Source organism: Megachile rotundata, chromosome 12 (assembly GCF_050947335.1).
Source record: "Megachile rotundata isolate GNS110a chromosome 12, iyMegRotu1, whole genome shotgun sequence".
Lineage (NCBI taxonomy): Eukaryota > Metazoa > Arthropoda > Insecta > Hymenoptera > Megachilidae > Megachile > Megachile rotundata.
Genome location: NC_134994.1, coordinates 11,792,926 through 11,820,520, shown reverse-complemented (window position 1 = coordinate 11,820,520; position 27,595 = coordinate 11,792,926). Strand labels below are relative to the sequence as shown.

The following is a 27,595-nucleotide window of genomic DNA, read 5'->3' as shown; positions in this document are numbered from 1 at the left end:
GGTATGCGTAATGGATTCAAGCAACGAGTTCATCGGCGGAAACGTGATCGTCGGGTCCTGCATCGTAGGTCCCGCCACAGGAGCGGAAGCAAGCGGCAGCCAAGGAAAAGAGCACTGGCTTCACATGACCCAATCGCCCAGGAAAACCATCGCCATGTGGCACGCGTTGCATTAAAATCATTCTCCGCTAGAAATGGTAAGAGAAAATATCATGGAGGCGTTGCCAGTCGGATCAGGGACGAGAATCGCAATCAAATTTGTAGGATAAATAATCGGTCGAGAAGTGGTATATGTAAACAAACGTAGCAGTGTGTTATATGTGAAACCGCTTCTATGTACTCGATGACCACTGACGAGGTACCGCAAAAATGCACATACACAAACACGTGTACACACACATCGTTATCCGCGAGTTGGAAGGATCGATCTATCAGTAGCGAACCTATTAATATTTCGATGTACCAGGTTTTCCGTAAGTTTGTTTCAGATAGCGCAGACGTGAACGTGAATTGCCCGATGGAGTGAACTGTGTAGGGTTTGTTTGCGAGCTGAAGGAGTAGAATCGTGGGAAATGGTATAAGTAGGCAAGCTTTTTGAGGAATAGTTCGGATTGAAATTTTTAAAACGTGAGAGCCAGACAGAGAGTCAGATAGAGAATATTTCTTACGTCTTTATTGAATATTTGATTCTGATTGAAACACTGTTATAGGTTTACTAATTGGGAAATTAGAAAATTAAGAAATTAGGAAATTGGAAAATTGGAAAATTGGATTAATTGGACGCACCTGCAGTTAGAGAATCTTGAAACCACTTGGGTTTGCAAACAAATCTTGCACTGTAGACGACAGTGGTACTATTGACAGGTCTGGATTGAGATATTGGGGCATGGTGTCGAATTGTTGAATTCTTACATTTTTAAATTCCCATATAAATAAATTTTTACATTTCCTAAATTCTCTTATTTACATATCATTGTACTTCTAAATATCCTCATCCACATATCATTAAACTACTAAATATCCTCATTCACATATCCCTAGATTCCTAAATTCTAAAAATAGCAAATTTCTAAAATTAGAAATCTTGAAACTTAGGATTTCTAAATTCTCAAGATTCTAAGTTCTAAAATTTCCAAATTCCCAAACTCCCACATTTCTAAATTTCCAAATTCTCAAACTCCCACATTTCTAAATTTCCAAATTCCCAAACTCCCACATTTCTAAATTTCCAAATTGCCAAATTCTGAAATTTCCAAATTTCCAAATCCCCAAATTCTAAAATTTCCAAATTTCCAAATTTCCAAATCCCCAAATTCTGAAATTTCCAAATTTCCAAATCCCCAAATTCTGAAATTTCCAAATTTCCAAATCCCCAAATTCTGAAATTTCCAAATTTCCAAATCCCCAAATTCTGAAATTTCCAAATTTCCAAATCCCCAAATTCTGAAATTTCCAAATTTCCAAATCCCCAAATTCTGAAATTTCCAAATTTCCAAATTCCCAAACTCCCACATTTCCAAATTTCCAAATCCCCAAATTCTAAAATTTCCAAATCCCCAAATTCTCAAACTTCCAAATCACAAAATACCCAAACCACCCAAATTGCCAAAATCCCAAACACAAAAAGGCTCCTCGTCCCACCTTGATCCAGGCCCGCCAATTTTTCACGGGCAAAGGCAACATTTTTATACCGATTCCACATAGAACCGCCGTCCAAACAGCATCTAACATCTCAATTTTTATGGTTTCTGTTAACCATATAATCTTGGACACTCTGCTTCGCGTCTACACATGTTCTCTGTACTGGCGAAAACATTGTGCTACAAATTGCTTTTTCTGCAGAAGTTAAATGTATCTTGCACAATCAATAAGATAATTTACTGCGCGTGGTAGGAAATAAATGTGATAGCGGATAATCGTATAAAGAACGATAAGCATGAACTGCAGTGGCGTACATAAAGAGGGGTCCAAGGGGGCAGTTTTTAAACAGAAAAACATTAAAGACATTAAAATAACATGAAAACATTAAAATAAACTTTGAAGACAAAAATTTATAGAATATTTTCCTGAGCGAAATTCATATTGAATTAAATATTAAAATTCATTAATTAAATCAGGATTTTTATTTCTTTACTTTATATGAATTATTAGATTGTTTCTATTAATTAGATTATGATTTATGATGCAAGTTCTGCAAAATTAAATAAATTATGTTAACTATGAAATCCATAATCTATGGATAAAATAATTTATATTTATTTTGCAGATTTTTATGCATCTTAATTGTGTCAGTCCACAATTTAATAAATTAATGAATTAATTACTTAGTAGACAATTTTAGAAAGTTTTCTGAAGACAAAGTAATTTTAAATAAATTGACCTAATGAATTTAAAATTGTATTAAAATATTTTTAAACGTACTTGAACCCCTCAAAGATCATATCCTGAGTACGACACTGATACACGACACAAGTTTTATGTTGCAGAGTACTATCAAATTGTTTCCACGTATAATCAAAATTGAACACATTGATACAAAACATTTGTACCTACATTTTCGGGTAAAAGGAGCAAGAAATAATAATTTCGAATATAACACACTTTTCTAATTCTACTTGATTGATATTTCAATGAATTTTATTGTAGTCTGAAATCAAAACAGAAAACAAGGAATATATTTATACATATGTATTTTCTAGGCCTAAGTATTGTACTATGCAACAAAACAGACCTCAATTAATGCGTCAGAGGTGCATATTACAGTTTACAATAAACAGAAAGCCTAAAATGAACGATACCCTTCGATAAGATATGACGTTTTACCGCATTGTCGTTGTTCACGTTGTAAAACTATTTATCTATACGTAAGCAGCAACAGAAAATGCAAAATAACATCGCGTATAATTATTCAGCAACGTTCGTACGTGCTATTCACAGTTGGAGGCATGGAGGCTTAGGGGTAGTAAAATGGCGATGTTGAGACATTGCGAATTATCAGAAAAATATTACGGAAGACTTGTTTTTTTAAGGGAGACTTGTTTGTGAAAATGTGGAGAAGAATGTTAGAAATTTGAGCATTCTTAAAATGTAAGAATGTAAGATTTGGAAATGTAAGGTTGACGTTGTAAATTTGATAATTTACAAAGTTGAAATGTATGAAGTTCTGAATTTCTCTGGATTTCTGAATTTGTAAATTTTGAGATATTTGAGGTTCTAGGGTTTCGTATTTTTGAAATTCCAACTTTCTGCAATTCCCAATTCCCACATTTCCCAACTCCCACATTTCCTAATTCCCACATTCCCCAATTTCGACATTCCCCAATTCCCAAATTTCCCAATTCCCACATTCCCCAACTCCCACACTCCCCAATTCCTAAATTTCCCAATTCCCACATTCCCCAACTCTCACATTCTTCAATTCCTAAATTTCCCAATTCCCACATTCCCCAACTCTCACATTCTCCAATTCCCAGATTCCCCAACTCCCACATTCCCCAATTCCAACATTCCCCAAATCCCACATTTCCCAATTGCCAAATTTCCCAATTCCCACATTCCCCAATTCCCAAATTTCCCAATTCCCACATTCCCCAATTCCCACATTTCCCAACTCTCACATTCCCCAATTCCTACACTCCCCAATTCCCACATTCCCCAATTCCCAAATTTCCCAATTCCTAAACTCCCAAATCCCTAAAATCCCAAATCCCTAAAATCCCAAATCCCTAAAATCCCAAATCCCTAAAATCCCAAATCCCTAAAATCCCAAATCCCTAAAATCCCAAATCCCTAAAATCCCAAATCCCTAAAATCCCAAATCCCTAAAATCCCAAATCCCTAAAATCCCAAATCCCTAAAATCCCAAATCCCTAAAATCCCAAATCCCTAAAATCCCAAATCCCTAAAATCCCAAATCCCTAAAATCCCAAATCCCTAAAATCCCAAATCCCTAAAATCCCAATTCCCTAAAATCCCAAATTCGAAACTACCCCGCACCTCAAGTTCCCAAATCTCTCCCCATTAATAAACCTCCCATTAAACCGAAATTTCCAGTCTCCACATCGTCATTTTCCCCAGGGAAGCCTGCCACTCTACACATGCGTGTTCGCACTGCACAAAGTATAACCGGAGGTGATAAAATGCGACTGACAAAGTACACATTCCCCACCTTTCTTTCTGATTATATCTGTTAGGTTCTTTTTCGTCTACACGTTAAGACGCAGATAAAGTAAAGAAGGACAAGCGAAACATGCAGGAAGAATAAGAGAATCAAATAATGAAATTGTGAACATTTCCGACCAAAGTTCGTCATATCATATTAATAATAATTTTGAATATTCCAGAGCTTAGATCTATTTATTGTTAATTTAAGAGTTCGATTAAGGAACCTGCCGTACTATAAATATTTTAGGATCGCATGTGTATTGCAGCGATTAATATTTCTGATCTCTTACAATTAGTTGAACGGAAGAGAAAAGGATGGCGATGTAGTTACCTGGAGAAACAGAGGATATAAAATTAAATGTTAATCATCGTTAAGTATTTTAAGTATTATATAAATATATATATATATTATTATACATGATGATGTGACTACGTGAAACGTACAAGTTGGAAAAAATTCAAGGTTTGTTGTTGGGAAGAAACGCTTAATTATATGAGCGTGATTCGAATCGTACGCTTAAAATATACTTAACAGTATTTCTATTATATTCTACGTATCGCAGGCAAATGGTACGTGGTGTTTGTATTAAAAGAAGAACGTATATGTTATACGTACACGTATGTGTAAACATACATATTATACTATATAAAGATGTTCTTATATGTATACCTTCGTAATAAAACAATCATCTTCGGTGTGTAACTCTAAAACACGCTTTCAAAACATTTCAACGTAACTGTAATAACTGTAATGACTCTTGTATTAACTCACGGTATGTAACGACTACGTGAATTTCGTGTTTCTGCATTCGCACGAATAAAATTTAAGAAACTTTGACAACGTATTTGCTCCTGTCGACTGTGTCCTCGCTGAGGCAACGACGGAGAAATTTTTGTGAAAAGAAGAAAAATTTCCAAATTAAACATTTTCAGATCATTAAATTTCCAAGGTTCTGATTTTCTCATTGTTGCTTGAATGAGGACGTAGTTTTACTTTTCATAAACTTTCAAGATTATCTTGGACTGAAAATGTTATATCAACTATTTGGCAACCATTCGTCATTTTTATACTGAACTTTTTGTTATTTTTGAGTCTTGCTTTTCTAACTACATATATCGTACAGTAGAACTCTATTTATCTCTTTCTATCCCTGATGCGAACACGATCTATGTAAAGCAATGATTTAGAAGATACATGCAGATAATAAAAAGAAGTACAAAAATTACTGTTAAGTAACAAACCTTTTGACTGCAGCATTGAGGGGTTCACCTCGTATTAAATAAAACAAACCAATGATAAAATGCATTCATAATAAACGTAACATAATTTATTTAATAATCAAAATGTGTATTTTACAAAACAAAATTTGCATATTGACATAAACAAAAAAATTCAGTTACTATGTAACAAGTAACAGTACATCAAATTTTGTTCTATTATAAAAAATTTTAATCTGTTTTATATCATATAACTTTTATTAAGAAACTTTTTCTTTGTATTTTTATAAATTTTGGAGACACTCGGATGTTCTCATGGCTTACCCTTTATCCGCAGTCAAAGGGTTAACAGCCCTCAGTATAAGATAAAGGGAGCCCCTATAGCGTTTCGTCCTAAAATAATATTTAGCATGAAGCTACTATAATGGTGCATAGCACCTAAAAAAATGAACATGTCGAAAAATAAGATGGTTCAAACTAAAATATTCAAATAAGACACCCACCCTTTCTTTTCACATCGATTTCTTTGAATAATAAAATGTTATTCACTTTTATAGTTTATACAGTTGTAAACAGAATGTTTAACAATAGTTGTAAAATTCGACAATTTAATCCACAATTAAATTCAGTAAGATTGTATTCAGATAAATGGAGTTTTACTGAAATTACAACTTAAAGATTGATTATTTTATGGCGTATATTACAATAACTAGTATAGTACTCGCCACGATCAGTTTTGGGCACTGATGGATATTTCCTGAATTTGATAATTTGAGAATTTGAAACTTTTATTTCTAAGTTTTCTAATCTTCAAATCCTTAAATTTCTAACTATCTAACTTTCCAAATTCTCAAATTTTCAAATTTCCAAAGTAGCATACAATTCTGAAAGATTTCACTTCAGCAAAGGTTTAATTTAACCTCGGTATCATGGCGAGTACTGTACACAATCCTATCAACGAAGTCCCTTTAGACATAAAATGTAAAATTTGCAAATATCATATCCCACGTGCATGAAATATGCAACCGTCAAAGTGTTAACAGACACCGTATTGTCGGACCTAAATATTGCCTTGCGAAGCACGAAAAAAGCTCGCGCTTATCGCATTACCCAACGTGTGGGCCACGGATGATAGTAGTCGAGTTACGATTATCGTACAAAGTAATTGAAAATAAAAGAAAGCGGTTAGGGAGTTACTAAGCGATCGATATGGTAAGAGAGAAACAGTTTCCATGACTGATTCTTCTGAACGTTTCGAGAATGTCCGTCTGTGTTACTGCATCGTAAAGAATGTACAATGTATCTTAAATGTGACATGTAACCGATATTTTCTTGTAATGTATCTCGTGATTCGATTTCAAATAAAGAATTACTTATTTCCGTGAAGATTGGGTGTCTCCATTATTGTACCACGAAAAAATAAAGACTGAAAACAAAATATTTTTTATTCACACTTTCGTTACAAATCAGAAAACTACAATAGCATATCAAATACTAAAGTTTTCACAAATTATATTTTACATTCGTTGTACTTAACTTACTATAATAAATGATACAAAACATATCAAACTTGTTTATGCACACTGTAATGTCGAATTGTATTACATCATCAGAGTTATACATAGACAATATTCGCAGACGATATTAAAATGCGGAATTCATGTTTTTTGTTAAATTATCTGTGACCGGAATGTCAACAAAATCTTTCGAATCTTTACGTCGTATAGATAGTGCTATGCTTGCGCCACCTTTTTGCCATATGACTTTAAGTAATACGGAACATCCCCTCTCTGTATAAAATGCAACATTTTATTAGAATCTGTAGAATTATATTATTGTATATTAATGAAAAATTACGTACCCAATTGACCTCGTTCATGGGCAGCAGCTAATTGATTAACGACACGTCTTTCCACTTCGTATTTAATAGAACGAGCACCATAATGAGTATCGTATCCCTCTGCCAAAAGGGATAAAACTTCTCTGTTCCATTTTAATTCTATTTTATGCCTTTCCTTTGCACGCTCTGCCCAAGCTTCCAATTCCTTGGCTACTAGTTTAATAAGCTCGGATTGAGAAAATGGTAAAAAATATACAATTTCATTTATTCTACCCAAAAATTCGTCCCTTCGAAAATGTGATTTCAAAATAGGTCGTACCTACAAAATAATTATTTTAAAAAATTCCATTCTTCAAACGTGTTAAAATGAATGTGCTAAAAATTATGTAATTTATACGTACTACTTTATCTTTAAAATTTCTAGATATTTCTATGTGTTCTGAATTTTCGTTTATGTCTATACTTTGATCGTGTTTTTGATCAGAGACACGTTGAGTTTCTTCTCGAAGTTGTACTGCGTGCTCAGCAATTACTTCACTTGCTAAATTTGATGTCATTACAAATATTGCATTTTTACATTCAATCGTTTTGCCTTTACCGTCAGTTAATCTTCCCTGAAGGCATCAAATTTATTTTAGTACGCTTTCGCTTATTATACGCTAATACATAAAATGGAAAATGTAACTACTTCGTCAAAAAGTTGTAGCAAAACTGTCAGTACATCTGGATGAGCCTTATCAACCTCGTCAAATAATACAACGGCGTTTGGACACTTCCTAAGTTGTTTCGTTAATTGGCCACCATCGTCATGACCTACGTACCTAATCAATGAAATCAAATAAAATAATGTCGTACCTTATCCAAGAAAATCGACTAAAATAATGTTACGTAAGATAAACGAATGTAATGTATACCCGGGAGGTGCCCCGATCAATTTAGCAACTTCATGTTTTTCTTGATATTCGGACATATCCAAACGAATAAATCCCTCTGGCTTATTTTTATGAATATATGCAGCTAATTGTTTAGCTAATTCAGTCTTTCCAATTCCAGATGAACCTAAAAACAGGAACACAAGCGGATGTTTTTCGTCTATCCACCCATTTTCTTTCCTCCTGATAGCTGCAAGCATGTTAAAACATTAGAGTATGTACATGTATGTTTATTCTGTATCAATAGTCCATTCCATGAAACACATCTTACTGGATGCAACAATAGATATCGCCCCGTCTTGTCCAACTATATATTTTTTTAAACGTTGTTCTAACGGAAATTTACGACGTTCTTCCATTTCCTGTTTACAATATTTGATAAAAATGTAGATCAAATATAGTGTTATAAAAGTCAAAGCTTGATTTTAAACATATGTACTTTTTCCTTTTTTATATTGTCATATTTTATACTATATTTTGTAAGTATCTCTTTGAGTTCCCCATTTTCGGCATATTCAATCGGACCATGACCTGATTCGGCTTTTATAGTTGGATCAGCCGCAGCGTTCATTAATTCTACTGCACAATCTTTCGAATTTACTAACACCGCGTAGTGTAATGGTGTAAAACCTTTGAAAGTAGCTCTACTATTCAAATAATCAGAAAATTCTTGTTCCCTTGTTGAAAGCACTGAAAATCGAAAGCGAAAACTAGAACAAATCGTTCAACTTTATACTTATATAAGAGATTACATAGTCTTCAAAATCATTATATAGTTACATGTGACCCAGTATATTTGGTACAACCGAGATTCTATGTGCAAAAATAAATCGACGATCTAGAACATTTTTCTTAATCCTAGCTTAGTTTCTAGGAAAATTTAATTTACAGATTTTTCAAATATTTATGAAGAAAATTTGTGTAGGTTAAGGAGAAATCCTTTAATTAATCTAATATTGATATAAATTAATAAATGTAATTAATGTCATTAAAACCTGTTATTAGTCAGTACTATTTAAGATACTGTTAATAACAAATGATTGTATCATAATTATTTGTTCATGTGTGATCACTTTCTTGGTTATATCAGTAATACTGAGGCACTGTATATAGCATACAAGCGTAAATTCTTATGATGTAATTGTCTTGTACCATCTAAAATTTGTAATCCTTTTTCTATAGCAGTTGCATATACATTAATGAATTCATCTTGCGCATTAACATCAGCACCATGTTCTATCAAAAGTTTAACAACTTTTGGTTGAAAATTAATGGCAGCAACATGTAATGCTGTCCAACCTAAGGGATGTCGTACATTTACATCAATTCCAGATTTTAAAATCTATAACAAACATGTTGTTAATTATTATTATTATATTCATACAATAAGTTCATTGTACTTACAGCTTTTAGTTTCTTAATATCACCATATTTAGCAGCTTGGAAAAACTCTTTTTCTGTGAAAAACATTTGTCAAAAATAATTATTCCAGTTTAAATGATTATTATTATAAATTTTTATGTAACAACATAGAACATACATACCTTTGTGAAAATTTGAGGCTTCACATAGTGCTATAGATATACCAAACCCACTTGATACAATTCCTAAATTTCTACAATGTTTCATACCACGATTAATGTCATATTTGTTTAATACTGTCTTTGTCTTTGTTAATAAAGAACGAACTTGTTTTGACATGAGCATATCCAAAAATCTGTACAATGGATAAATATGTCTTTGAAGTTTCCAACAGAATTGTATATAACCTTCACTGTATTGATAAAGTACATTTTTAATATCACTATTTTTTCTACAACTGGAATTGTATGGCAATATTGGTGGGTGTTTTGTTCCTTTTATATATGAAGAAAATCGTGAATTACACAAGCGCGACATTTTATACAAATCTTACAAACACTTGTATTTTTAAACCATATGATTTTATCTTGTATGGTTATATTTCCTCACTGACGTATTAATACAGACATTTATTGAATAATTGCCAATAGTCATTTCAGTCACACACAATGATATAATTTACGTTCTGTTTACGTTTTTAATTTTTGTGAACATTCTGAAACATACCAAACTGATTACACCAACTGTACATATTGTTGCATGTTGGTAAATGATTATGTGTGGCTACTGTACCGGAAATTGACATTAAAAAACGCATACGTATACAGTCATACATAGAAATTTGAAAGAATTATATTATACATCAATACAATTAATATTGATCATTTAATAAAAATTTAATATAATCTTGTAACTAAAAAATATATCATTCATACAAGTAAAAATACTTATTAAAATTTTTTGTATAGTTTCTATTAGTTTTATTTTTCTTAGAAATGCAACGATAAAAAATCTATCTTAAAAATTAATGAATAAATTCTCGTGTGCAGCAGTACCCATTCAAAATTACTTACGTGTCGGACATATTGATACGAAAACCAATCATACGAGTGCGCAATACGTATAAATTCAAAATGTTTAAGAAGGGGTACTCAAAAAAAAATAAAATAAAATATAATGGAGTATGTTTATGTTTGAACTTTGATTTAGAAATATGAAAATTTTATATAGCAAAATATGCCGTGTATTGATCATGTACTTTTCGATTCTTCTGGAAACGAAACTGGCATTGACCAGAGAAGACTCCAATGGCGCATAATTCCAGAATGTTCCAGAGAAACCGATTGACCAATGGGAGGTATATACTGCAGCGCCATGATTGGTGAGTTTTCAGCAGAAGTTAGCAGAAAGAAGTAATCGCAGTTACCGTGCGGAGGCATTTCGTTCAGTCTATTACGTGAGTGAAGAGGTGAATATTTAACGAGGTCGTGAATCCAACGTTCACGTTAATTATCAACACAAGTTCTAAACGATTAACAATTTGCTTACGCATCCTTTTTAAAAACCAACAACAAATCTACGAACAAAGCTTCATAATTTACTTAGTGTTGTAAAGAAAACATTATTAAACTAACTATCAGCCATGGCTGCTATGTCCGTGATCGGAATTGACTTCGGCAATGAGAGCTGTTATGTAGCTGTAGCACGAGCGGGAGGTATTGAAACCATAGCTAACGATTACAGCCTTCGAAGCACACCGTAAGTATTTTTTATTCTGATAATCGTTGCTTAATTGTTATCTCGTGTTTAGATGATACCGGTGTGCACCGGCCTTCCTATGGTCTTCCTTCTCTTTACGATTTTTTTCGCAAATATTTACCTGTATATGTAAAAAACAATGAAAATGTGATACGTAGATCATTGTATAAATTACGCGCAAAATTCTAGAAGGGTTATTTTATTACTGCCATTTATGTCCATACCGTTTTGTCTATTTGGGTGTCGCATTTACTTTCACATGACTAAGAAGTACAAAAAAGTCCATAACGTATCAGCGATGTGCGAGTTATTTTTTTCTGCTTTATTTAAAATTTGATGTATACACATGAGACGGGATCCGTAGTTAATTTACAATTAGAATTAGTGTATAATGTGCGTACTGCTATTCTAATTTACGTATCAAAAACTACAGGAAATATTGCGTGTTTAAATGAAAAGTATTATCTGAGATTTATTGCTTTGTAATACATGTGATTTTATGTCAGTAGTATAATCGACCTAATTACGTTTCGCGACTACTTTTCATTTAATCATAGTAGAATATCTGTAATGTAAAGATAAAAATACTAAAAAGTTATAAATTATAAGATATTTTAATATTTTCGATTGTCACTTATTAAAATTTGAAACATTAGTCACTTTTATATATCTATATTTGTATTTACAAATGTCAAATTTGAATTGAAGTAGTTCTTTTATATGTAAAATAATAAAATATACAACTTAAATATAAATAATTTATGTATTAGTTCTTTGTACATCTGTAACCTTGAATATTTTCTTGGACATTTTTTACTAAACTTATCAGTTATTTCATTGTGTGATGTAATACATATTTTATAATATGTACTTTGTTATTGAAAAATTGTTGCTTTGTAATTAAATTGTATTTCAAACAATATTTAGATGTATTTATATAGGTATTTTTGTATGTGTTGAATGGATATGATTTTCAAATTTTTATGTAAGATTTTTTATTCATATTTGAATTAATTAAAACTATTACCAATTTTAGATCATGCGTAGCATTCAGTGGAAAGAATCGAATTCTTGGTGTAGCTGCTAAAAATCAAATGGTAACCAATATGAAAAATACTATTTATGGATTCAAAAGATTATTAGGTAGAAAGTATAATGACCCACAAGTACAACGTGAGATTAAGATGTTACCTTTTAAGGTAACTCAGCAGGCAGATGGAAATATTGGTATACATGTATGTATCTAGCAAATAAGTCATTCTTTTTCAGTGCATGTTTTAAACATAAATTAACAAATAACAATTGTAGTATTATTATCTTTAAAAAATACTGTGAACAATTATAAAGTTTCTGGAATGTTAAAGTGATAGAAATTATTAATTATTCTAACTTTGTAATAATACTTAGATTTAATTCTGGCATTCTGCCAAGTTTCTCATATTTGTGGGGACTCATATCTTATTTATATCTCTTTGATACAGTTAAAACTTGATGTATCACATTTGTTTATAAACTGTACATCGAAAAACATATAAGTGACGATAATAGAAATTGTAAAAAAATAAATAATATGTTCATATTTTTTTTTAAATTTTAGGTACAGTACTTGGGAGAGGAACACATTTTTTCACCCGAACAAATAACTGCAATGTTATTTACAAAATTAAAAGATATATCTGAAACAGCTCTACAAACTATTGTTAATGATTGTGTCATTTCTGTACCTTCATATTATACACAAGCTGAACGGCAAGCATTGCTTGATGCTGCACGAATAGCAGGCTTAAATGTTCTTAGATTATTCAATGAAACAACAGCTACTGCTTTGTGCTATGGTATCTATAAACAAGATTTACCATCACCTGATGCACCCCCAAGAAATGTCGTTTTTGTTGATTGTGGATATGCTAGCTTACAAGTATGCATTTGTACATTCCACAAAGGAAAATTAAAAGTAAGTAATAATTCTGTGTGAATATTAATTGTGTAATGTAAAATTACATGATCACAACTATATAAAATATGCAACTATTATTTTTAGATGTTAGCAAGTAGTGCTGACAGTCAGTTAGGTGGAAGGGACATAGATTCTATATTAGCAGAATATTTCTGTAAAGACTTTCAGTCACGTTATAATATTGATCCACGCACAAATCCCCGTGCATATCTAAGATTATTAACAGAAGTTGAAAAACTGAAGAAACAAATGTCGGCCAATTCCACGACACTTCCTCTTAATATCGAATGTTTTATGGATGAGAAAGATGTACATGGTGAAATGAAACGAGCGGATATGGAAGCGATGTGCGCACATTTATTTAAACGCGTGGAAACAGCTTTACGTCAATGTCTCGAGGACTCTAGTAAATATCATGTTTAACTACGTGTTATTTTTTTTTATAATGTATACTTTCTTTCAACTTTATGCTAATTCACGATATTATTTACAGAACTAAAATTAGATGACATTCATTCCGTGGAATTAGCGGGAGGTTCTAGTCGCGTTCCTGCTATTAAACGATTAGTTGAGGAAGTTTTTGGTCGTCCTGTATCTACAACATTAAATCAAGATGAAGCTGTTTCCCGGGGATGTGCACTTCAATGTGCAATGTTGAGTCCTGCTGTAAGAGTCCGAGACTTTTCAGTAACTGATATTCAACCATATCCGGTGAAATTAACCTGGGATGCTACTCAAGGTGAAGAAGGGTATGTTCAAACATTTTATATAAATATGTGGTTGCATTTATGTAATGATAGTATTTTTTTTAATTCCATATTTTTTATTACTTCAGAGAGATGGAAGTCTTTGGGCATAATCATCCCGTACCGTTTTCAAAGATGTTAACATTTTACCGATCGAGTCCATTTACGCTAACTGCTAGTTACACAATGCCACCGGCATCTTATCCCCAATCACACATTGGTATGTATTGAATTTTGTTTTAATAATTCATAGTACATATTTCTATAATTGCCATGTTTTGCAGGTGTATTCGTAATAAAAAACGTAAAACCAACACAAGAAGGAGAGTCGTCAAAAGTAAAAATAAAAGTAAGAATAAACTTGAACGGTATCCTTACTATTGCTTCGGCGTCGCTTGTTGAAAAACGCGAACTTACACAACAAGAAAAGGAGGAAGAAGAAAAACTGCAACAACAGCAGCAACAACAAAATAATATGGATGTTGATCAACCAGAGAAAAAAGATAAACCTGATCAGGAAGCACAGGCAAATGAGCCACCCGCGCCTGAGGTATGTATTTTCATAAGCTCATTTTGCTTTTTATTAAAATTGGGTCATATATATATATGTTAATTGTGTCTAACTGGCATATATGTTAATAACAATCTTTGTATTTAATATACTTGCAAAATTATATTCATTTGGTTAATAATTACTTTCATTAAGATTGACTAGACTACTCATTTAAAGCATATCCAACATTTTGATTAATGATTGCATTGGGTAGAAAGACATATTAAGTCATCACGTTCATTCTGCATAGGAAGTAACCTTTTATAGTAATACAGTACTCATGTTTTTGAGTGTCTGATGCATGATTACGTGAGTTTGTTGTGGTTTAGGTGAGCATGGATAAAACACGTCGGAACTCAGATGCTGATGATGGTGGAAGAGGTGCGAGGGGTTCTGCCCCTTCTTACTCCTCCAGGATTCTCTCTTGGTTCAGCTCGGTACGCGACACACTATCATTACTTGGACCCATATGTTAACTGAAACAGCAATAATTTCTAACTTTTGCTTAAACTGTGGTATTGTTATAATTCATAATGGCTACATGAATAGCTTTTCGTGTTCGAAGGTGTCATAGATTTTTTATTTCTTTCATCACAATCAGCATCATTAGTTAGGTATTATATGGTCATCTCAGTCATCAGATTTAAGTACCCTGCATGAAGTAATAATTTAAGCATCGAACAAAATTTATGTTTATAATTGCTTTTTAATACAAGACTTCAATTTAAATCATACAAATGTATGATACCAAAAGGATCAAATTAGAATCAAATTTATGTTACAGTTTAAGATGTCAGGGCTTCTCATTTTTAGTCGTTGAAAGTGTCAACTGTTTTCATAAACTATTCAAAGTAAATGAACATATCACTTCTTCATGAATTATAGAAATTTATCGTTTCTTGTAGTTTATTGCATGATGTTTATTAATATTTAGGATTTTTAAACCTGTGTCGATTTCTTCTGCAAACTCGGTTAATTGTAGTACCATTATGAATACAGTTAACGAGATAAAAATTAGTATATTAGTACATTTATGAACATAGACATATGCATAATATAATTATATAATAAAGTGTTTTCATGCATATGGGTCCAAGATACAGCTGTGTCACGCCGTGCTGTCTGTCTTTGCTCTGTTATTCTTTTCACTGGGTCGCAGAAGGAAAAGAGACAGTAATTTTTCATAATGTAGTAACTATCAGTACATTAAAATTGTGAAGGCAGGCAATGCGGTTCGGCTTTCAATTCGTGTTGTAATTTATTGTCATAATTTTACTTGTATGATGCATTTTAGTCTGCTTCGTGAAACTATACAATTTAAAGTATCACGAATTGAAAACTGTTCGCATAAAGGTATGATGCCCCTCTTTGTCCTCTGCTCATTTTTGTCATCACCTGACTTCCAATTTATGTGTATCCTATTTTAAAGTATTCATTTTAATTTGATCGTGATAATGCCATGTTTATTTTGTATAAAGTAAGTTAAATTATAATTTTAAATAGAAAGTTTTTTAAACAAATGTATTGAAACTACGAAATGAAGAAATAACATAAAACGTATTTTAAATGTTTTATATCAAAAATGTTCGTATGAAAAAGAACTTTCTGTTGAAAAATTTTCTCGTGAATAAACTATAATTAAAGTATTTCATATTAATATGATATTCCTTTTCAGGGCGACGATAAAGACGAAAATAAAGGTAAAAAGAAAATTCCTGTTCGAAATATTGAACTGCCAGTGGAAATGCACGGATTTGGACTTAATCAACGTGATTTGGATGCAGCATTAGAAAAAGAGGTATGTACTTATTATAGCACATATACCATTTTTTAATTGCGATTTAATCTACTTTTTATTATTTAGTGTAAGATGATTGCCGGAGATAGGCAGGAAAAGGAACGCATCGATGCTCGCAATGCATTAGAAGAATATGTTTATGACTTGCGTGCTAAGTTATCGGAAGAAGATCAGTTAGCCACGTTTATTACAGAGGCAGATAAAGAAATACTTTGCCGCGCATTAGATGACACTGAAAATTGGCTTTATGAAGAAGGTGAAGATTGTCAACGACAAGTTTATTCAGAACGACTAACATGCCTTAAAGTAAGTGTAGATATAATTATTAAAAGTTAAGTATTTTATCCTAAACAGCAAAATCATTTAAAATCTCCATAATGCACATTAGGCACAAGGTGAACCAATTAAAGAAAGGCGAATGGAATTTGAGGGTAGAAATCATGCATTGGAAGATTTAGCAGGAGCATTACAGCTTGTTAAGAAGGGTGTAGATCTCATTAGGGCATCCAGTGGAAAAGACAATAAGTATTCACACTTAACAGAAGAGGAAGTGAAAAAGGTTGAAAAAACTGTACAGGAAAAATGGGCGTGGCTTGATGAGAAACGCGTACTTCTTGCCGGTACACCTCGCACACAACAACCACCGGTTACTGTCGCACAAATACGTGCAGAGAAACAGGTATTTATATCATCGTATTTATACACTATGATTTATAGGTTCTTTCATGAATCCTCATTCATGTACTTTATCCGTGTTCCACAGTCACTGGATAGTATTGTATTACCAATCTTAAATAAACCAAAACCTAAAGTAGAACCTCCAAAAGAAGAAAAACCTAAAGATAAAGCAGCCGAAGATCAACAAAAAAATAATCAAAATAGTCAAGGTGATGGTCATGCTCAAACTAATCAACAACAGCAACCTCAAGAAGAAAAAATGGATGTTGAGTAACAGTAACCCTATTTTATGTGTTTTAATAATATTGAAGCTATCATTATTAAAATAACGGAAATTATTTCATCGTACAAGTCATTTTTATCATGTCACAAAAGCGCCTGATACGTTGTGTAGTTAGCACATGTTTCTTTTTCTTTTCCTATAATAGTTATGGATGTGATAAGTTGACCTATTTAAGACAAATGTACCACAATGAAGTATATTGAAATTTGGAGAATTTTTTTTAATTATAACCAAAATGCATATATACAATTAATGTTAATTTATTAAACAGTATTTCATTTATACAAATAATGATTAGCTTAATATTTAATTTTACAACTAACATGTAGTTAAAAATCCATGCTATAAAATTGATTAAGTTGCAATTTGTAGAAAATACACAAATTTTGTACTTTGCTTTTCTATGAAGAATAGCTAGTTAGATGAAAAACATATTTGTAAATGTACATCTATTTAAAGAAAATACGGAAGTACTAGGAATGAAAAAATTCTTCAATCTTTAATATACTCTTAGGAAGAAAACTGTTAACAAAATTTCTATCAGTGGAATACTGTGAAGAGTTTGTTCCCTGACTTCATTGCCAGTAAAAAGATTTAATACATTATGATTCTTAATATGTAGGACAAATACTAAGTTAGAACTAATGACTAAATTAAATTGTGAAGTAGTTAATATCGCTGGCGATTTTATGTATTTAATACAGTAAGCATTCATTCCAACATTTCCCCAGGCCGACAACAAACTATTCCGTGACACAAACTTTTGTTGCATTTACGATACTTAAATAAATTAATATTTCATTAATAAAATTTATTAAGTTTGTTCTAGGATTTGTTTTACATTGGTGGTAGTGATATCTTTAGGAAAAGTTATTAAATTAAATTATTTACATTTTATATTGCATTTTCACATTATCAAGTTTTGATGACGTGAATTTCTACGAATCATATTATAATTAAATTTATTACGTATGATTCATAGTTTTTTCCTGAAGGTAAAGTATATTCTCTTTGAATTATTTTCATTTGAATATAATTTCATCAACACTAAGAAATCTTTTTTTTCTAAGTTCTTATAATTTTTGTAGAATGTTGTTTCTTACTGGTACTAAAAAAAAACAACGATAGTATCGCTTTGTATATTAGTCATAATTAATTTGTTATTTATTCCACATCAAAGTGGAAGAAGTACGTGCTGCTATTTACTGTTATTAGGGGCGAATTTATATCGAGTTTTGTAAGTCTTTTGTATTATTTTATCTTTCAATGTGAAAATTTCTTTCCTCATATTTTATTAAAGAACCATATAAAAACTCCAAATCTTACAGATTCGCCCCTAATAATTCTAGTACTGTGATCATAAAGTGCACTATAATTAATTTATGGATCTGATATGATACATAAAGGTACTATGAACTATTGCAAGCTACGCTATAAACTATGAAATAATCTGCTGCAAAAGTTTTTTGAACAGAAGATATGTAATGGAATCCTATTCCATATAGATGTATCTATATTGCAAAGTTTGTGCTGTACAATATGCAAGTCTTGTGTGGGAATGTTATTGCTTTTTATTTAGCGATTATGTTTCATTGATTGATACAAGTACAGATATATTTGCCATTTACATAGTTTACAGTATTCAATAAAAAAATATTACCTAAAACTTTGACCAAGAAATATGTGAATTGCAGAATGTAACACAATACAATGTAACATCCTCCATCTGATGAGTATACACGAATAAATGTGTTATCAAGAATATGTACTTAATTGCATACACATGTAAAAGAAATGTTTAATCTCGCTTAGTTTGTATCTTCGATTGATCATCGAAGTATGCACGGTATATAAATGCTCCCAGAGCCACATGTAACACTAAAATTGCAACTCCAGCCGAATATACGTTGCTTGGTACATTATTAAGGCCCAATAAACCTAAAATGTATAGAAACTCACTTTAATTTAAAATCTCATGTTGTTAAAATTATAATTGATAATTTACATATATTTTAATATAAAATATAACTATTGATAACCAATCAGAAGTATGTGATATACTGCTAACTAATTGATCGTATCACATTCCAGCTTATTAAGTATTATATTGTTAATGTATATAAAAATTATCAACCACTGGTTGCTAGATTAAAAACAAAAGTAGAATGAAACTAAATAAGTAGAAAAGTTATATAGCAGTAATATTTATATAAATATATATGTGAACTATTTTGTGCTTTTAATATTCTCCTTAAATGATTATAATTTATCAAATACTTGATATCACTGATAGAAATATAACTTTTGTAAATAATTAAATATTATAATTTGCTTCCATACCATCAAAAATAAAAATTTTGCTAGTAAAGAAAGACAATACAGGTAAGGCTATTATTACTACACAATGAAATAATACTGTTTTGAAGATTTGTAGTTCCGGCACTTCCTGGAAATGAAATTGTATGTTAATAATTCTATCCAATTTAATCATACAATCTATTAATTATTCATGATTTAATTGAAGAATTTAAGAAAGAATTTACCTTTGTAGCTGACATGATGTAGTAAAAATTAATAACTTTTTCTATTAACAAAATTAAAATTGTACTGAATATTCCTCAGTTATAATAAATCTTTAATAAAATGTACAATATTATAACAACACCTATTTCAAGTATAAATCAAAAATTAATAATATATGTTATGTAGTTATTCGAGAAATCATTTTCCTCTTTCCGTTTATCTCACTATGTCATAAAACACTTTTACTTCTGTATCAACTTATATGAATAATAAATAGTACAATATATAAATTGTATAAGCACTTTTTATCTCATGAATCCTTGAGGTTATGTTATCCAAGTACTTTAGTGTGCTTAAAATTCCACCAGAGGCGTTGTGTATGCTTAAATAAATACTTATCTGTTCCGTGGCAGATCATACTCATTTCGCGCAAATCGACTATGTTCAGACGATTCCTCAGCACTAGTGTGATGCTCCTCTTTTCAATTGTTTCACGCTTCGTGGTTATATACACGGTGGACAGAAAAGTACGAATAGGAAAAATAAGGGATAAACTCCCGTAAGAGTATTCCTAATAATTAATAAATCATCGGATATATAAGGAAAATGTTACCATCTTCGTAAGCACGCTTGCGCGTTAACTGTGCCTATTAAACCATACAGTGCTCGTATGCGCAGAATGACGGAAAATTCGTCGTTTGAGAAGTATGATCTTTCCTGGAACAAATAATTTGCAGTTTTCGTATCTTGTTTCAAAAGGTTGTTACACTTCGGAGTTATATTTTATTTATGGATATTGGTTGAAACGCATTGTCGGTACATTTACAGCTGATTCACTTGATTGTTTACAGGAATGAGGATAACAAATAATACGTTTCAGTAATAGTTACGTGTGACTGGCGAAAGAATTTTATCAATCCGTTTATAAGTATGGGATGTTGTTACAGTTTTTGTAAAGAAGACAGCGGTCCGCAGGTAATAAGAAATTATTTTATTCGTGGTAAATGATTTTCTACTTTGACTTATCTGTTACATATCACACTTAGATATTCTATTACAGTGTGTAAATATTTATCATAATTATGCCCGGTTGAGTCATATGACTGTGTTAAGGATTCAGTATTTGTGAATAGGTCATAGTGATAAAAAGTAAAACATATATGTGTACATACATATATATATTGCATTGTATCTTTTGTTTAGAGTAAATCAAATATTTATTGAAATTTTTTAATTATTTTTTATTTTTGTAGAGTGGGGAAGTAAATGAAAGGACACATTTGTTGGTAGATCCTGTTAGTAATAATACAAATATACCTAGAGTACACAGGTATGTTCTGTATACATTTTTTATTATAATATGGACTAGAATTTGCTCATTCGTTGCTTCTTTCTCTTTTAGTGATGATTATGTTAACCAGTATGCAAGTTCAGCACCTAAAAAAACAGATGAACAAAGTGCATTAAATAGAATTTTACATGAAACAGCTGCGTGAGTGTTCCTTTGCCTTTTTAAGTTATAGATCAATTTCATATCTGTTTTGATTATATGTATTACAGAATAGCATGATTTGTTTCAATGAAATTTTTGGTTTTAGTAATGTGATAGATGTTGCAGCATTAGATTCACATAATTTGGAACAACATGAATATATGGATAGATCGCGTGCATATTCTAAACGTATAGAGGCTGGAGGTATTAAAGTCCCTGATAGCACATCTTGCCTACTTAAAGATATTCCTGCTCCAGAAAAAGTGTTAGCTGCTGATCCTCTTTCTGCTGGGGATCATGGGCTGGTAAATACATATTTAATTTTTATTTTTTGGACTTTTATAACTTGTTGCATGTATAATAATTTATATTGTATTTACAGATCACAGAAATGCTCAACAAGGCTGTGACAGCATTAGGAGATGTAAAAGTTGAACACAAGGAGGACTTAGTGGTCCCCTTCCTATCGTGATCTTATAATATTTCCTCAGCAAGACTGCATCTTGCTTGAGAGAAATCCTTATATTACATGACAAAAACATATGCATCTTACCAAAATCAATTTTTGATAAATTAGGTCTGAATTCATTGCAGAATATATCTCAACATAAATATCCATTATGCATTGTGATGCAGTGTATTATAAATGAAAGTTCAGGCCCTATTTCTTAATAACTATATATTAATGTCCTGACAATGTCTAAATAATACTATAAGATTGTTTTGAAATGGTAAGATTTAAGATATTTTCAAAAGACCAGTTTCTAACAAAAGAACTGACTTTGGTAGTGCTTTCCTGTAATTTATACACAATACTGTAAAAAGTTATTTCACTGTTATTAAATTTCACTAAGGTGTATACTGGAAAACGAGTAATACAAATAATATAAAAGGCTATTTTGACATAGTTTAATAAATACAATTGTCACACAGCTTTATAATTTTTTTCATGCATAAATTGCAAAATTACTTTATTGAACTAATAATAAATTTTTTAGTTTTCTACTGCAACTGTCAAAAAATTTCTAACAATTTCTAATAAAGCGTTGAACCTACAGTACATTTTAATAAATAAATAAAAAATAATAAACAATCAGGGTTCAGGAGCATTCAAGATATTTTTTTACTATGTATTAATTACTATGCACATTTTTGTCAATGCCATGTTTATATTACAAAAAAAGTGCTTTTGTAATATCAAAGGTAAACACAAATTTTCAATTATTCAGATATACATCAGTGATATTTGTATGAATTGTTTCTATTATTAATGTTGTATTGTTTGATAATTGTCAACATTCTTATATATATTTTATGTTTATCAAAATCTATTAATTTAATATTTTTCTAAAAATGTGATAGTTGTTACTTCACTTCCACCCCTTATTCATTTATATAAAATATGGTAAACAAAAATTCATAAACCTATAATACCATTTTGTGAATATGGAAGTTTCATTAAATGATATTACATTTGGCAATAAATTATCGTTAAAAAAATGTAAACTGCATTTGTTATAATCATATTGCACAGAATATCATCTTATAAGAAATGCTATTATATAATTTATATAATTTGTCACAATTTTACTAATTGTTATCTTAATCATGATATTTTCTAAGTGAGATTATCTGCTGATAAATTTTAAGTCCCAGCTAAAATAGATTGTTTCACTGTGCATGCACAGTCAATTTCCACATTTCCAAACCCTAATTCTTCAAATCATCAAATTCTAATATTCCTCAATTTCCAAAGTTCCAAATTTCAAACACATACATCTGCTAATTTCTACATGCTGAAATCACCAAATTTTCAGATCAAATGTAGATAAAAAATAACAGATGTATTCAATAATAAAGCTGAATTGAAATTTCTAAATTCCAAATTCTAAAATATTGTCAAATATTTCAATGTCTATAAGTGTTGAGAGTCCTGAAATATTCGCCAGGATATTGAAGGTTTGAGGAGTTCATGACGTTGTTGTTTACTCGTGGCATCGATTGTCGGCGCATTTAATACGCAAATAATGAGCCAGATACGGTGAGAATGATCCTTGATCGTTATAGATCGATGAATTGATTTAAAAGGAAGCGGGAAATAAGCAGTTAGAAACGCGCGAAGTTTGAGGAGAGCGCGGGAAGTGTGTGGTGGGGATAAGTCGAGCCAGTAGATTGGTTAGGCGTGTCGAGGCGCGGAGGGGCATCGACCGGTCTGGCATCGGGCTGCTATCGGACTGGCAGGTCCCCCCGTTCAGTGCCACCAATACACAAGAGCCGAGGACTCTCTATCGCCGACCATTGGTCCTCAATTTGCCGACCAATCATTGGGAAAGTGCCCACGAAAATATCCAATGTAAGTCCACAAATTATCAAACATCAACGGGGTACGCGTACGACCGCGCACAGTTATACGATTAACCGTGTTTTCATTCCGTGAACTGTTTCAAGTGCGAAATCGTGCCTTCTCGATATTGAAAAAGTCTTTCTGCACGGCCATGTTTGCCGAGACAAGCGTTTCTCGCCCGAAATTTGCGTCGTTTCATCGCGACGATATCGCGCCCCGTGTGCTATCCAGTGGACCTGCTCTCTGTATCGTATGCCCGTATTTGACGCGTGTTCAGAATCACGAATACATGAGGTTAATCATGTCGCCGAGAACAGGATGCAACATCCTTTGGGAGCGATTTCTGGCCGATAGAAGGTGACGATTGCTGCCTGGCCTCGATTCTCTGTCCTACGTATCTAACGTTCTGCACGTGGGCTCTCAGACCTCAATGTTCTCGCCACGTTGGCGATCTTTATCAATGATTGCAACGCGCGAATTGCGCCTAATAAAATCGAACTTTCCTAGCAGACTCTAACCTTTCGAGTTCATGTACAGATGCGTTACATTTATTTATTTTCATGCTCCATACCAGTACTACCGTTTTTACATGAATCATACAACATATATACAATGTTTTCACACGCATACTCTTATCCTTGTATAAGTGCATAAGTATAGAATGTCATCTTTGGCACACACATGAAATTTTCTGTTAGAAAGTCTATACTTTTCTGTGAACTTAGGTTTTGTTATATTACTTTTGTTGTAAAGTCAATGTCTTCTGTTTAGTAATAGGAAAAAATTACGATGGAACAATTGGGGGAAGGTCAGGCAGTTATGGTTGGTGGTGCCGGTGGAACTGTTCAAGTTGTTCAAATGGGACAGGGAGGACAGGCCATGATGTTACCACAAGCCATTCAAGTTGCAGCTCCGAATGGACAAATACAAGTAGTTCCTGTATCAAGTTTAACTAGTACAGGACAACAGATTGTAATTCAGCAGCCACAAACGCCACAAATCATTCAGACTCCTGATGGACAAACATACATTTATCAGCCAGTTCAGTTAGAGGGTCAAGTTCAGCAGGCACAACCCACAGGTATTAAAAATAATTGTGCTTTAATTAATTTAATTAGAAGGCTGGTATTTTAATTTGATATTATTACACAGTAATTAATATCAATGGGAACCTTATGCAAATTGCTGGTACAACGTCGCAAACAACAACCACTGCTGCAACTACAACACCGGTGCAACCTCTAGCAAGTCCTACAGCAACAGCAACTCAGGCAGGAAATGTTGTCATGGTGATTACTGTTAAAGTGCCTCTTTCACTTACATAGTCTGTGTACATCTATTATACTGACTTGTAGTGATTATGGAGCAACATTAATGACATTGCAATGTCTTTTGCATTTTAATATTTTTTTTTTTAATTTAGGTAGTTAGTACAAGTTAAACTGATGAATTTAACAAGATTTTAAGTTTTAGTTAAAATATTTGCTAATGTATTCTTTTTAATTATTGATATTTAGATGGTACCAGGAAATAGTGGGCAGACACAATTCCAGAGGGTAGCACTACCTAATGCTGAAGTCTTCGAAGAAGAACCTCTGTATGTAAATGCCAAACAGTATAGGCGTATATTAAAGCGACGTCAAGCTAGAGCTAAATTAGAAGCAGAAGGAAAAATACCTAAGGAAAGACCTGTAAGTTCACATTCTATAAATTTATTTACATCAGATTTTTAATTACCACTGTTATTATTAACGCATTTGTCTTTTACAGAAATATCTTCACGAATCTCGTCATCGACACGCAATGAACAGAATTCGTGGCGAAGGCGGCCGTTTCCATTCTGGTCAAGTGAAGAAGCGAAAGTAAGTTTTAGTCTATATTTTTTTTAGCAGAATCTTCCTTATTGCGAAGCAAGTACAGTATCTCATTTATCATTTTACGCATATAAGAGTGTAATGGTTCTAGTAGAACAAGTGAAAACTCCAAGATTACCCAGCACATCACAACCTCGACCAACACCAATACCGTTCGTACTATAGCAATAGCAGCTGCGACAAATGTAGGAGTACAGTATCATGACACAGACAATATGGCTTCAACCATTGTCATCGAAGTAAGTATCTATTTGAAGCATTATTTAGTATAATAATGTTAAGTAGTTCTTAGAACATTTGGTTCAAACACGGTTTAATATTTTTTGCAGAAGCCGGGGATTCCTCTTCAGGATATGATTTCTGAAGATGATATAATTACCTCAAACAATTGTTTAGTGTAGATAAATATTTAAATTAAGTTTAGAGGTGATAAGTGATCAAATAATAAGTAAGAAAAGAAAGTGTGTCAGTGATGCAATCCTACATGTAGTTGTGTTAACCTTTAAAGAACATTTTGTAAATAATCATCACAATATGAGATATAGTGTGAGTAAGCATTTCAAGGACAAAAAGCAGCGAGGAATCATCAAAGTTATATATATTACTATTGTGAAAGGGTTTATGTCATATTTTTTTAACTTTTCTTTCTGTACCATAACATAAATTCAATAACACTATTACATAATATTATGTTGCGGTACAATGAAAAACTTGATTGGAGATGAAACTTTTCACATTGTAATATGGCGAAAGAAAGAGCTATTGCAGTTTAGTTATAATTAAACTTCAAATATTTCGTGTACATATAAAGCTTACAGTGTAACATATCGAATATACGTCAAGAAACGTGTAAATTTTTATATAAATCGTATTGTTACATTTGATTGAGAGAGACTGAACTTATAATTTATTGTTACGTGCTGGGTACCATTTTTAGATTAGGTTTTATAAATGAATTAATCTTAACTTCCATTATGATGTGGAGTGAACAAAATGAATTGAACGCGTGAATAAAATTTTTTGTACAGTTTTGAGTACAAGTACAATTACTTTAGTCTAATGAAAAGCTTTATGGAATATAGTTAATTGTTAAGAGTATATTATTATAGGAAGTTACTCGTATTTTGTGCAGTGGCTTATGTAAATAATGTTATCTATTTTGGCTAATTGAAGGAGGCTAAGTAATTTATCTCGATAGTTACTGAAATCTTCGAAAATTCTAATAAACAATTCTTTTTTATATGTACGACAAAAATCTAAAAATTTCTAAGAAATTAATTTTCATTCTAATTGAATGTATAAAAGAAATGTGCGTTAGGTGCTCACTATAATCTAAAACAATTATTTTTTAGAAAAAGTAGTAGCTTTGTGTGCATCAAAACGAGATTAAACTCGATGAAGTTTAAAAAAATATTCGAGAAATAAAACATTGATTTTCTTTTCTTATTTAAATAATACGTATTCTTATAATGTATTCCTTACGTGTAAATATCTAGTACCTTCTTTCATTGTAAAAAATAAAAGAAAAGGCAGTTCATAAGCACACACAAATATTTTGTAAAACAGATCTACAATAAATCGTGTTTGTAAATAATTGTAAGGTCACAAATATAAGAAACATTTACATGAAATATAAGATCGAGTGTGCTATCAAAATTATTCTGTTTAAAAAGAATCATTGTCAATTCCAATTTAGGTTGGGTGATTTTGGAAGCAAAAGGTAAGTTAATATTTATTACTACTGAATTTTATCTTCAAGTTTAATAACTGAAATATTACTATAACTGAAATATTATAACTGAATATTATAACTGAAATATTAATAGTAATTAATTCATAAAGGTTGAAAACTTTAAAAGTCGTAACGTATTTTAAAATTTCTATTAGGTGCACGTCTGAATGTGGGCGAGCATAGAACTATTGAAACAAAAAAAAATGTGTTTTGTGAAGTAAGGTATTTTTATGTTAATTGAACGCTTGAATTATAGTACGAACAACAGGAGTTTATTGAGTTTATAATACTATAGTCGTGAAGGCCGTCAGGTATAATTTGGCCTAACGGTAAAAGGTTTAC

At 31.7% G+C, this 27,595-nt stretch overlaps 6 protein-coding genes across 18 annotated transcripts in view; 4 read left to right on the top strand and 2 right to left on the bottom strand.

Annotated features, from left to right (window-relative positions):
- Sytbeta (Synaptotagmin beta) overlaps window positions 1–6,767 on the top strand; it is a 159,317-nt gene extending 152,550 nt beyond the window's left edge. For 7 of the 8 annotated variants that reach the window (XM_012282787.2, XM_012282785.2, XM_012282789.2 and 4 more), the window contains one exon: window positions 2–6,767. In XM_012282787.2, coding sequence (XP_012138177.1) covers window positions 2–175 — 174 coding nt within the window. In that variant the 3' untranslated portion in view covers window positions 176–6,767. The remainder of the gene's footprint in view (window position 1) is intronic. The other variant, XR_001095598.2, reaches the window with a different exon arrangement.
- Window positions 6,768–6,801: 34 nt separating this feature from the next.
- Window positions 6,802–10,765, bottom strand: LOC100878815 (mitochondrial disaggregase). 2 transcript variants are annotated; one of them, XM_012282795.2, is made up of 11 exons: window positions 10,589–10,765; window positions 9,698–10,230; window positions 9,558–9,610; window positions 9,306–9,495; window positions 8,593–8,843; window positions 8,425–8,515; window positions 8,136–8,343; window positions 7,910–8,042; window positions 7,623–7,835; window positions 7,243–7,540; window positions 6,802–7,171 (listed from the first exon to the last, which is right to left on the bottom strand). In XM_012282795.2, exons 2-11 carry the CDS (start codon window positions 10,050–10,052, stop codon window positions 7,026–7,028), a joined length of 1,938 nt encoding a protein of 645 aa, XP_012138185.2. In that variant the 5' UTR covers window positions 10,053–10,230; window positions 10,589–10,765; the 3' UTR covers window positions 6,802–7,025. The 2 variants fall into 2 exon arrangements, with proteins under 2 accessions (XP_012138185.2, XP_012138184.2); XM_012282794.2 differs by lacking the exon at window positions 10,589–10,765 and having other exon boundaries at window positions 9,698–10,299.
- Window positions 10,766–10,939: 174 nt separating this feature from the next.
- Hsc70Cb (heat shock protein 70Cb) lies at window positions 10,940–17,343 on the top strand. Of its 2 annotated transcripts, XM_003702296.3 has the most exons (12): window positions 10,940–11,273; window positions 12,310–12,508; window positions 12,871–13,227; window positions 13,315–13,636; window positions 13,724–13,979; window positions 14,066–14,196; window positions 14,261–14,526; window positions 14,859–14,966; window positions 16,205–16,327; window positions 16,394–16,633; window positions 16,716–17,006; window positions 17,091–17,343. In XM_003702296.3, the coding sequence occupies exons 1-12, from the start codon at window positions 11,158–11,160 to the stop codon at window positions 17,277–17,279; spliced, it is 2,598 nt and encodes an 865-aa protein (XP_003702344.1). In that variant the 5' UTR covers window positions 10,940–11,157; the 3' UTR covers window positions 17,280–17,343. The 2 variants fall into 2 exon arrangements, with proteins under 2 accessions (XP_003702344.1, XP_012138186.1); XM_012282796.2 differs by lacking the exon at window positions 14,859–14,966 and having other exon boundaries at window positions 10,942–11,273.
- A 1,493-nt stretch (window positions 17,344–18,836) lies between these two features.
- Window positions 18,837–20,168, bottom strand: LOC100878923 (vacuolar ATPase assembly integral membrane protein VMA21 homolog). The gene is made up of 3 exons (XM_003702218.3): window positions 19,832–20,168; window positions 19,629–19,734; window positions 18,837–19,226 (listed from the first exon to the last, which is right to left on the bottom strand). The coding sequence occupies exons 1-3, from the start codon at window positions 19,844–19,846 to the stop codon at window positions 19,087–19,089; spliced, it is 261 nt and encodes an 86-aa protein (XP_003702266.1). The 5' UTR covers window positions 19,847–20,168; the 3' UTR covers window positions 18,837–19,086.
- Window positions 20,169–20,316: 148 nt separating this feature from the next.
- Window positions 20,317–22,235, top strand: Lamtor1 (Late endosomal/lysosomal adaptor, MAPK and MTOR activator 1). The gene is made up of 6 exons (XM_012282797.2): window positions 20,317–20,570; window positions 20,663–20,786; window positions 21,065–21,141; window positions 21,214–21,303; window positions 21,410–21,608; window positions 21,686–22,235. Exons 2-6 carry the CDS (start codon window positions 20,742–20,744, stop codon window positions 21,773–21,775), a joined length of 501 nt encoding a protein of 166 aa, XP_012138187.1. The 5' UTR covers window positions 20,317–20,570; window positions 20,663–20,741; the 3' UTR covers window positions 21,776–22,235.
- A 974-nt stretch (window positions 22,236–23,209) lies between these two features.
- On the top strand, window positions 23,210–27,157 carry Nf-YA (nuclear factor Y-box A). 4 transcript variants are annotated; one of them, XM_012282802.2, is made up of 7 exons: window positions 23,210–23,656; window positions 24,419–24,728; window positions 24,800–24,936; window positions 25,165–25,338; window positions 25,418–25,509; window positions 25,616–25,760; window positions 25,851–27,157. In XM_012282802.2, the coding sequence occupies exons 2-7, from the start codon at window positions 24,437–24,439 to the stop codon at window positions 25,920–25,922; spliced, it is 912 nt and encodes a 303-aa protein (XP_012138192.1). In that variant the 5' UTR covers window positions 23,210–23,656; window positions 24,419–24,436; the 3' UTR covers window positions 25,923–27,157. The 4 variants fall into 4 exon arrangements, with proteins under 4 accessions (XP_012138192.1, XP_012138190.1, XP_012138193.1 ...); XM_012282800.2 differs by having other exon boundaries at window positions 23,217–23,656; window positions 25,613–25,760; XM_012282803.2 differs by having other exon boundaries at window positions 23,467–23,656; window positions 24,800–24,918; window positions 25,613–25,760.
- The last annotated feature ends 438 nt before the right edge of the window (window positions 27,158–27,595 follow it).

Excerpts from the sequence above, each read along its gene's own strand:
- Hsc70Cb (XM_003702296.3), top strand. The coding sequence starts at position 11,158 with ATGGCTGCTATGTCCGTGATCGGAATTGACTTCGGCAATGAGAGCTGT. Across the intron at positions 12,509-12,870 it reads ATGGAAATATTGGTATACAT|GTACAGTACTTGGGAGAGGA; the intron begins GTATGTATCTAG and ends TTTAAATTTTAG. Across the intron at positions 13,228-13,314 it reads TCCACAAAGGAAAATTAAAA|ATGTTAGCAAGTAGTGCTGA; the intron begins GTAAGTAATAAT and ends TATTATTTTTAG.
- LOC100878923 (XM_003702218.3), bottom strand. Across the intron at positions 19,227-19,628 it reads CAAAATTTTTATTTTTGATG|GTTTATTGGGCCTTAATAAT; the intron begins GTATGGAAGCAA and ends TATACATTTTAG.
- Nf-YA (XM_012282800.2), top strand. The coding sequence starts at position 24,437 with ATGGAACAATTGGGGGAAGGTCAGGCAGTTATGGTTGGTGGTGCCGGT. Across the intron at positions 25,339-25,417 it reads AAATACCTAAGGAAAGACCT|AAATATCTTCACGAATCTCG; the intron begins GTAAGTTCACAT and ends TGTCTTTTACAG. Across the intron at positions 25,761-25,850 it reads CTTCAACCATTGTCATCGAA|AAGCCGGGGATTCCTCTTCA; the intron begins GTAAGTATCTAT and ends TATTTTTTGCAG.
- LOC100878815 (XM_012282795.2), bottom strand. The coding sequence starts at position 10,052 with ATGTCGCGCTTGTGTAATTCACGATTTTCTTCATATATAAAAGGAACA. Across the intron at positions 8,844-9,305 it reads AGGATTACAAATTTTAGATG|TGCTTTCAACAAGGGAACAA; the intron begins GTACAAGACAAT and ends TTCGATTTTCAG. Across the intron at positions 8,344-8,424 it reads GATATCTATTGTTGCATCCA|CTATCAGGAGGAAAGAAAAT; the intron begins GTAAGATGTGTT and ends ACATGCTTGCAG.
- Lamtor1 (XM_012282797.2), top strand. The coding sequence starts at position 20,742 with ATGGGATGTTGTTACAGTTTTTGTAAAGAAGACAGCGGTCCGCAG. Across the intron at positions 21,304-21,409 it reads ATTTTACATGAAACAGCTGC|TAATGTGATAGATGTTGCAG; the intron begins GTGAGTGTTCCT and ends TTTTGGTTTTAG. Across the intron at positions 21,609-21,685 it reads CTGCTGGGGATCATGGGCTG|ATCACAGAAATGCTCAACAA; the intron begins GTAAATACATAT and ends TTGTATTTACAG.